Genomic DNA, 10,439 nt, shown 5'->3' on the forward strand with positions numbered 1-10,439 from the left:
CACACTTCTGGTTACCTTCACAGACTGTGGAGGCTGCTGGCTCCCGTGGTACCCCGCTGAAGATCTTCAGCGAGGACTTCAGAAGCCCCCACAGCTGCTCTGACTCCTAGGGCAGCAAGTAGGCACATGGCTTCTGTTACCGACACTGACAAACCCGGCACCCCGTCCGTCCGCACTGCTCCCCCCGACCCCTGTGGCAGGGGGAGCGCCCAAGAGCAAGGAGCACACAGGAACCGGAGAACACGCAGCAACATGGCAAATCTCGGGGTCCTTTTCGGAGACCGCAACCCACCTCGTCCCCCTTCAGGACGCAGCCTCAGGCGAGCTCGACCCTGGCCCGCCCGCCGCCTCCCGCTCTCCTCCCCCTCCCCGCCGCATTTAGACCCCCCCAAAAAGTCAGCGGTTCCGCAGACATCTTGGGCTACCGCAGCCCCCAGGAGACAACCCCAACCGACACGGAGCCCCTCAGCCCCGACGGCTCCCCTCAGCCCCTCCCGCCGGACCCCAGCGACAGCGCCGCGGGCCAGGCTTCTCCCGCCCCCCCGGCCGCCGCCAGCGCCCCCTGCCCGCCCCAGCGGCCCCGGGCAGCCCTCGGTGGAGTCGATTTAGGGGCTTCCGCGGTGCCAGGCCGCGCCATGCGGAGCCTGCCGGGGCGGGAGCACCGAAAAGGCGAGGCAGGCAGGCGGGAGGGGAGCTTCCCACTCCACCGCAGGGAGCAGCCGGGGAGCTGCCGCCCCTGGAGGGGAGGAGGCAGCGCGCCGGTGGCCGGCGACCCTGTGGCGGTGGCGGGGGTGGCGCAGGGCCGGCCGGGCCTGCCTTCCCCCCCCCGCCCCTCCGCGGGTCACATGAGAGGGGCGGGCGGCTGGGCCGAGGCGGCGGCTGCCGCTGGAGCTGAGGCAGGGCTAGGCGGACGGCGGCGGGGCAGAGCAGCGCGGCGGCGGAGCGCGGCAGTGGAGAGAAGGAGAAGCGGCCGCCAGGCGCCGAGCGAGCGGAGCGAGCGCCGGGCCTCCCTCAGCAGCCGCCGCCGCTGCGGAGCGCCCTGCCTGCGGCCCCAACATGGACGAAGAGGGCGGCGGGGGTGGCGGCGGTGAGTGGCGGGGGTGGCGCGGGCGGGAGACGCGGCCCCTCACCTGGCCGCCGCAGCCGTGAGGAGAGGCTTTCGCCCCGCTGTCGGGAGCGGGGGGGTCGCCCGCCGCGGCCGTGATATTTGCTGCCGCCTCCGCGCCCTTCGCTCGGCGAGAGCTGCCCACCGGTGCCGTGCCCGCGTCCTGCCCCCGTCCCGCCCGGGCGGAGCGGCCGGCGCAGGCAGCACCCAGCAGCGCCCCGGGAGCGGGGAGCGTGGCGGCGGGGGCTGGCCCTTGCGGCGGCGGCCACAATGGGGCTCTGTGCCCCGCGGCGGGGCCCGGCAGGGGTCAGGCGCGGCGGGGGCGGCGGGGCTGGGGCACAAAGCGGGCGGCGGGGCAGGGCAGGGGGTCCCCGTGCCCCCGCGGCAGCCCCGCGCTCCCTGCCGGCAGCCCCTCGCCCGCTGGCGGAGGGGACGGGGGGGGAAACAACAAAAAGGGAAAAAAAAGTACGTGTCTCGCAGTGTGCGAGCAGTGAAAAGAATAATTAGGCTCTTCCAGGGCTCTGCGTGTGTGTCGTCTTAATGGAGGCTCGGTGATAATCACGGGGTGGTTCATCCAGTTTGAACGCGGGGAACTGTCTCGAAAGCCAGTCGCCGGATTCTACTTTTAGGAAATCGGGACTCGCATCTTGGGGGAGCTTTTATTTTTAATTTTTCCCTTTGGGAGACCGGCTGGCGCACCATCCTGGTTCGAGGCGCTGCGGGCTTGCGACACCCTCCCCTCCTTTTAATTTATCATGTGTTTTGCGAGTGCGTGTGTAAAGCTGCTCCTGCCTGAAATAACCAGTTCTTGTGTCTCATCAGCGATAATGGTGGCTGTGGTGGAGCTGAGCCTGCCTTGGGGCAGAGGGATTGAATGGCCTGCCCTATATTCTGTGTCCCTGCCAGCCTGTGGCGGTGGCGGTGGGACGGAATGGAGCGATGAGGGTAGATCTGAAATAAAACGCTATAAACAGGCTGCATTTGAATGCATTGGCTGATTTCTAAATAGGTAAAGTCAGGGCTAAACCTTCTATGATTAATAGTTGCACGGTGCTGGCTAATTCTAAACATAATTACCCAGAACTCGGAAATCAAGTGGGTGTGGTGTTTGTTGTGACAACTTGAAAAAAAAAAAAAGTGCTGTGATGAATCAGAAAAATAATTCTTCAAGCAGTTGCCTGGATGTGGCCATTTCTCAGGAGGCGTTTCTGCGCATTTTGTCAGTGGTAGACTTTTTAGTGATAGACTAACTCTTAAAAACAATAAATCTGAAAATGGAAGACAAAAAACAAGCCAGACCTGAAAAGTTATCAGTTGAGCACTGTAATTGTTAAGAGCAGAGACCTGCTTCAGCTCAAAATACATTATTTTCACAGTATTATTGCATCTGGAGTTAAGGGAAATGAGCGTGCTTGTTGCTGTGTAATATAGTATTTAATCACATTCAAGATGTAAACTAAAAAGTGGACATATTGCTGAACCAATCTTTCGTAAGGTGTTAAGCATTTCGAAGTTGGATTTTCATGTTAGGAAAAATAACTCATGACCTCGGAAGGGGACAGTCTATATTTAGTTAAAGGCTGGCTCTATAGGTGAAGTCAGATTTTTACCTAGCATGCAAGTGAAACAATTATTTCTAACTTCATATCACGTTAATAAATACATTGCTTTTTGGGGGTCAAATTGTGGCATAGTTAATGTTCTGCCTTACTTGGCTTCATTGTAAAACAACTGTAGACTAATGAGACTGGAAATTTTTTTGCCATCAGTGTATTTGACATTTTACACTGGCTTCTTGTGAGCATGGCACTTTTCTTGAATAGATAGCCAGTCTGGCCTTTTCTTGTGGACTGCTGGCCATTTGGAGCACCAGAGTTAGTTAGGTCATTTCCAGCTAATGAATTGGTATGTTGAATTGAAAGTAATTTTATTTAAACAATAGAAAGCATGTGAAAAGTGTAGATTTCACAGCCAATCTTAAAATCCTCATTGCCGCTGGGTAGCGAGACTTGTGGGGTACCAAGGGAGTCTAACCAGGGCAGTCTAGTGTTTTGAAGCTCTGCAGGACGTTTGCAATGTCAAATACCTGACGTTATGGAGTGGGAAACCCATAGAAATAAGCATATCGCTGTGCACAGGTACTTCAGGAAGTATGCAAAATTGAGGACTGCACAGAATCACCCTAATTAGAGACTTGAACTAGATAAGCATCTAAATATCTAGGACATTAAACTGTGATTCAGACGGTAAACTGCTATTCCCAGTTCAGTTCTGCCTGCTGCCCTGCTCTTCAGTTTAATTTGCATCCTGTGCTTCAGTTCCCTTATTTGTCAAATGGGGTCAGTTGTTTTACCACCTCTAATAAAAACTGCAAATGAAAACAGAGCTGTGTAAAGTTAGGATTTATTATTTTAGAAGCGTTTGATGGAAGAGAAATGTTAACAACGGGAATTGTTCTTAGTACCTCTTTCTCTTTTGTATGTGGAGCCCTTAAATAGGGGCATGGGTTTATATTATACAACCCACTTAGGCACAAGCCTCCCATTGATTTCAGCAGAGGCTCTGTGCATGGATTATTGATGCGATATGATCCGAGTCAGTTGGTGTTTGCCTCAGTCTTCTTTTGTGTTCTGATTAAAATATCTCTGTGGTTCACTTAATCCAGGAAATTTCTCCTCCTCCCTCTCCTCACTTGGGTAAAACCCGCGTCTTTTGTGGTTTGACTGAGGCTTTTCTTACAGGCTGTTGTTTAGGTGGTGGTGGTACCAGTGAACCGAGCTCCTCGTGTTGAATGGTGCTGTTGGCAGCTTGTGGTGTAGTTGCTTACTGCTAAACAGTAAGCAATCTTATGTATAAGGTCAAAACATATAAACAGTCTGTGCTGGAGGTGCAGAATAGTACTTCTCTTTGTTTTTCTAAATTGGAGTCTAGTCATACAGCAGCTTTGTAGTCCCCCAATTCAACTCCGTGCCATTCCTCTTGGCAAGTGCTGAGTACTTACCAACTTCTGCGTGTATGTTTGTTTTAAGGTGTCTCTATGAAGGGGTCTAAACAGACATGCCAAAGGGTTAAAAACCTGCTTCTGCCTGACAAATAGACCAAATTATAACACTAATTATGGTATTGAGGTTTCCCTACTGTTCCCTAAACTCTGTGCTTTATTTCTGAATTTTGAATCTTTTTTTGGGGAAGAGAGCAGTTCAGTTGCCAAGCTTTGTTAGTTGTTGGCTGTACTTGCAAGCAATGGTGCCAGGTAGCACGTTGATTCTGTTATGTAGACAGCCGACCGAGAGACCAGATCGTCTTGCAGAGGACTCAGAAGAATGGGTTTGCTGCCAAATCAGATTTAGCAAGATTACTTCTGTTCTTCTGCAGGGCAAAGCAGTTACCCATTTATAGGTAAAAGCTGTTAAGTGTAACACATACATACACTGCCCCCCCCCCCCCCATTTTTCTTAGAAAAAATGTTTTACAATTGATTAAATATATATATATCACTTCTAGACATAAGCAGCCTGATCTCTTCCGGTTTTTTCACATTGTAATATCTTTCAAAGGTTGACAATAAAGATGGAAGAGTCCATGTGGCCTCCTCATGGTTATAGACATTTGGTCTGCATTTAAGACTAGATCTGTGTGTTTTGTTTGTAATAAAAGAAACTCATAAAATAAGAAATGTATTTTAACACAGAAGAATGTTAAATATGTTTCACTCCTTACTCATCAAAGTGGATAACTTGTACTGGTAGTTTTCAAAAGTTGTCCCAAAAGTTCTTTGGAGGAGGGCTTGTAAGTTTAAATAGCATGCTAGTGAAATGTCGGGAGTATAAAAACACACCTGAGTCTTCACTAACCACACAAATTGATTCTAGGGAGAGAAAAAGAGCAGATACAGAGAGAGAACACAAAAAACTAAATGACATAAATATGACTTTTACCAGCCCGCAGAGCTTCACACTGAGTGTCTTTTTGCTAAAGAAGTATTTCTTCATGGTAAACTAATCTCATATTTATGCAGATCACCTGTCAGTTCAGTAGTATCTTAATTTGTAGCTCAAAAATCATTTAATGTTATCACTAATAAAAAATGTTATCATAAAATATTAATAATTATGTTGTAAATATTAGTTATTTCTGGTGATATCAGAAAATGGGCTTGTTAATTGCAGTAGAACGTTTAAGTTTTTTTCTTAACGCATTAACATTTTTCTTAATGTTCAGTATTTTTAGCTGTGACTTGCAAGAACACATGATTTTTTTTTTTTGCTGATAAAGTTTCCAGAGGTTGTTGGTTGCTAAACTTGATGTATCGTTATATAATGGTATTTGGTTACTTGCGCTCAGCAATGTAAGCCTGCCATGGATTTAGGGGAGCAGTATGCCTGTAGCGTAGCATCAGTGTGTATTGTTTCATGTAGGAAAGCAAGATGTAGGATTTACTTACAGGAAGGAGCATACTTTGCAGAACAGTGCCTGAAAATCACAGCAGTAGCCATGTGGAAGTGGGCTCCCCACGTGCTACTTTTACTAAATGGATATTGCAATCTTCTAGTATCGCAGGAGTTGTAAGAGCTTTTGCCAGTTGAGGGACTGCAGATAGTGAGGCAGCACACTGTTTTCCAAGATACATTCTGCAGTTCACGTTGAATTTCTCAATCCTATCATATTTATTGCCTTCTCTTCTTTCTTTATAGGATTTTTAACAGTTTTTTTAAGGGAAAATGAATGAAATAAGTCTTGGCTTTCCTCTGGTTTCTTCTGCTTGCCTTCTTTTTGTGCTGCCAGTGTCTCATTTCCTAGTACAACAGAAAGGTTTTAAAGGCTTTAAACTCTTAATTCTCCTGTAGCTCCATCTTAACCTGCTACTATCTTTTACTCCCTCCCTTTCCCTCTCAACACAAACGTCGTTTAGTCTGTTGCTTTTTACACCTTTTACATCTTTGGCCCCATTTACTTAATGGACTAGTGCCCCATCTCGTTTTCACGTTGAAAGTTGGATGAGCTGTTTGCAGTCACTGTCTGAAGAGTATATCCTCCAGGTTCATCATAGGGCCTTTCCACACTTGTTCTGACCCCTTGTACACAGTACATTCCCTTCCTCCTCTTATCCTGCCAGCTGCCTCTAGTGCTGTTTACTATAGTTTTCTTTTTGAAATACTGCTCTCTTTTTGGCTTCTTTGACTGTTCTCTCCTTGTTCCCCTCCTGTTTTGTTAATTGCTTTTTCATTTGGAAGGTGATCTTTCTGCTTCCAACATTTTTGTGAATATTTACAGGACCCTGCACTTGGTTTAATGCTGTCTTCTCTGCATCTTGTGTTTGGATAATCAAATTTGCAAATAAAAAAGGAGCTATCGTATTTAAACGGATGACTCACAGCATATACTGTGTGCTCTGGATCCAGTACCATCTGTTCCAGCTAAAATGGCTTGTTTGACATCTTAAGATTGCGTAATTGTCATCTTAAGCTTGATTAGTCTAAAACAGAGCTCTTAATACTGATTCCACCCGCTTCCTTTTTTTGATGTCAGTGAATGTGCACACTGGTGTCCTGAGTGGTTATTGACAAGTAAATAGTGAGATGTTATATTCTTTCTTAAAAAATAGTCTGTAGAAAAGTTGTAACAAAAATGGCAGTGAAAGCACAATGCAAAAATATTGGAACACTTTTGCAACCTTAAAGTTATGAAATAAATTACGTTTTCCTAAGCAATATTAATTTTCCTGTTTGAACACACAAATAGATTTAATCTGGTTATGGGATCACACGTGACATGTTCTGTAGACTTCTGCATGTGTCTAGCCAGCATGTAGGATAGTGTTTTGTGATGATTGAGTGAATCTACGTGATTTTTTTTCCTCCTTTTTAAAGTAAAGCAATAGTTAATGATGTCTGCTTCCTTTGAGTCCCTGTAGTTCATGAGTACTTAAAAAAAATGTAGGGAAGGATCACACTTACTTTAGTGGAGTTGACCATGTGCTTCATTCATAGAGGATAAAAATAAGTACTTAGCAGCTGGTTTATTAGAAAAACCTTTCAACTTCTAGAACTGTAAGGCAGGAATTCCATGGAAGTGAGGAACACGTATTTTAATTTTAAGATTTACGGAACCAAAGGGAAAACCCTGTGAGCAGACATAACACTGGTGTTTTGACTTCTTCACTGTGGATTCTTTTAAGGCAGTATGTTTTATAGGAAAGGTATGTGACTTAGGTAGTAGAAGTGTATTTATTTATGCCATTTGTATAACTTTAACATCTAGCAAATTGTTTTTAATTGCATATGACTTCCTTCTTTTAATTCCAACAGTTTCATGGGAAAACGAAGTATTGCAAATTTTTTGGACAGCAGTATTTCCTCTTAGTGGGATAGACACACAAAATCTACTAGAAAACCATGTGTTTTGTGGTCCTCTGAGATTTGCCTGAAGAAGGAAATGGTTTGACCTATTTGGTTGCTACGAAGTAAAAACATTCTTGTTCCTTTTTTTTTTTTTTTTTGTGAACATCTGTGTCACATTTATTTCATTACTTTCTGAGGTTCTTTAAACCCATTATTTGGTTACAAAAAGTTTTATTTAAGGAAAATAAAGCGATGCATAGCTGCGTCCACAATTTCATTGAAGTTCTGATATCTGCTTTTATGTAGGTATGGTATAAGTGGGTAGGTTTTCCAATAAAAGTTGGCATGTTAAAAGGCCAACACAAACATTATCTAGTATTTCCTAGGAAAAGTGTGCTGGACAAATTCAATAGGATCTCATGGAATTAACAGGAAATTTTGCATGCTGGAGGCTTGTGGAGTACTGAAAACATTTGATCTAATTTTTCAACAGGTTGGGCTTCTTGACATGGTTTTTCAAATTAGCCTTGTTTTCAGATACTCTGTTTATTATAGAAAGGAATAGTTATCTTATGCCATGTGTATGGAAGAACTGTGAAGCTGAAACTGTTTTTTAGCCACCCGGTGGAAATGGTACCAACAAGGATAGATTTTACTGCAAGAATATTAATTAATAGTTCTTCTGAATTCCATAAGAAAATTCTTCAACAAGAATTGAAGATCAGTTCATTTGTGAAAGTTTAATCTGGATTCAAGCCTGGCTTTCACTGTCATGTCCAAGAGCTCAGTTGAATTTTGAGGAGCTGCTGCTGTTCTTTGCGGATGTGCATCCTTCATACAAAAGGAGGAACTGTTGATTTTTAGATGAAATGCCTTGAGTTTCTTAACAAACACACAAAAAAAGCTGTGTGAAAATGATGAAACACAAGTCTGCTGACTGTCAGGGTATGGAAGAGGCTGAACTGTAACTGTGGGAATTAATTTTAGCGGCTGTTCTACCCAGCTACTGGTTCTCACGCAGCTTCTAGGAGTATCTACTCCTCAGTCAAATTAGATTGAAATTGAATGCTGTGCTACGTGTACTTTGACAGGAGGAGTTGATGGGTAGGAAAAGAAACGTCCAGTATCTTGTGCTCACTCTCATTCTCACATACATGCACACACAAAAAAAGGCTGAAAAAATTGGTGTGTGCAAGTAAGGGGACTGCCTCTTACTGTTTTCTCTAAGAGGAGCTGTGAGATGTAATCATTTCATGAGTCACCTTTGCGTTTTTACACAACTGCCTCATTAATAGTGTAACTTCTAGCATGGAGATGTGTGGTTTGATGTTGGGTTTTTGGTGTGGTGTGGTGGTTTTTTGTTTGGTGGGTTTTTTTTGTTGTTGTTTTTTTTTTTTTTACTATCTGATTCATATTGCAAAATACCATTCAGGCTGTTTTCTTGTTTAATTCCAAGTATTCAGGAGTCTTATTTGCTGTTACGTTTTCACTTTCACATACTGTAGATATCACGTTCCTTCAGATCCTTGTTTAGCTCATAAGCAGTGTTGTCTGTAGGGTCAAATTCCAACATAAACCAGATCCTGTTGCCTTACTACAAGAGAAGGGGAATTGTCAAAAGGCACATTTGTAATTGCACTGGATATTATAACATAAGGAATTGTGGTCGCTCAAAGCAGTATTTCTTGTATTCAATAGTCAGACTCTAACTGCTTTTTTTTTTCTTTCTTTTTTTTTTTTTCTTCCTTTGCTCATCTGAGTTTGGACTAATGAACTTCCTGCCTCGTCATTCTAATACATGGAGGAGGAATTTTCCCACCAGGGTGTGTACTCTTGAGTACAACTTTGACCACTTGCAAATGCGATTTTTGAATTCGTAAAGCTGCTGTGTGTTTTTGTTTCAGTATCTCACCAATGGCTAGTTAGGGGATGTGAAGGAAAGTTTTCCCAGGAAGTTGAGGTTAAACCAAGTGGCTGTAAGAAGAGATGGTGACTTTGTTACGGAGAAACTCTGTTTGCTGGGAAGAACCTTGCAAGTTAAATGCATTCTCTAACCATGAAACTCCTAGCGTATGCGGGATGGGGCTTGGTCCTGCATAGGGCCATTCTAAGTCCTTCTTGAGAAGACCAAATGAACTTGACACTTTTCTTGTACACACAGAGTGCTCATCTGTTTCTGATTGCCCACACAGGAGCTACTGTGTACAAACCGTGCAGGCTGATGATTCATTAGGTGAATATGTGTCTGTATATTGTTTTGTGGTTCTCCCTTTACTTTTTTCTTAATTTTGGTTCTATTTTTTTCAGTTTCTGGGTTTTTTTGTGTTTAACTGAAAGAGTTCTTCTTGGGACCCACCCAAACTGAACGATATTTCGGGAGTATACCTTCAAGAGCCTCTGTCACGCTGAAGTAATCCTTGGTTTAGTCTCATATTTTGCAGCCCCAGTATATACTAATTGGGGAAAACTCATTTTGCATGTGGTATCTCCATCATGTAAACGCCTAAATGGGTAGTCCATGTTAGGGATGTATATGTTTATAATCTCAAAAGTAACTTTTTTATTTTATAGACCTTTATTATTTAACTTGCTCTTCTTCAAGTCAATTTTGACCTACTGTACCACACTTCTAGTTACTAAAATGATCTTATTATGTGCTTGCAACACTTTTAAGCAGCATCCAGCATTCATCTGGGGACAGGGAGAATATCTCTGCTTGTTTTCTCACCATCTCTTGTAATTTGTGCTGCTATTCCTAAATTGCAGTTTGTATAGTAACTGTTGTTGAAGTGGAAGTTGAAACTGGTGCTAAAGTTACAGGCAAAGTTTAGAGAAACGGCTGTTACGTTTATGAAAATGTTTGCAGTCACAGAAGGGAGAGATTGAAAGGTTTCAGGTATGTGACTAGTTTGTTCTTTGTGTAGATGTTGCTGATTCGGTAGGTAATCTCCGACTGGGTCTTAAGCCTGTCTTCTATGTATTACGTGAGGTCA

At 44.1% G+C, this 10,439-nt stretch overlaps 1 protein-coding gene across 1 annotated transcript in view; it reads left to right on the forward strand.

Annotated features, from left to right (window-relative positions):
* Positions 1-858: 858 nt before the first annotated feature.
* The window catches only part of CYTH3 (cytohesin 3), a 50,071-nt gene continuing 40,490 nt past the window's right edge, over positions 859-10,439 (forward strand). The window contains exon 1 of the mRNA XM_040591742.1: positions 859-1,087. Coding sequence (XP_040447676.1) covers positions 1,057-1,087 — 31 coding nt within the window. The 5' untranslated portion in view covers positions 859-1,056. The remainder of the gene's footprint in view (positions 1,088-10,439) is intronic.

This window comes from Falco naumanni, chromosome 4, assembly GCF_017639655.2.
Source record: "Falco naumanni isolate bFalNau1 chromosome 4, bFalNau1.pat, whole genome shotgun sequence".
Taxonomy (NCBI): domain Eukaryota; kingdom Metazoa; phylum Chordata; class Aves; order Falconiformes; family Falconidae; genus Falco; species Falco naumanni.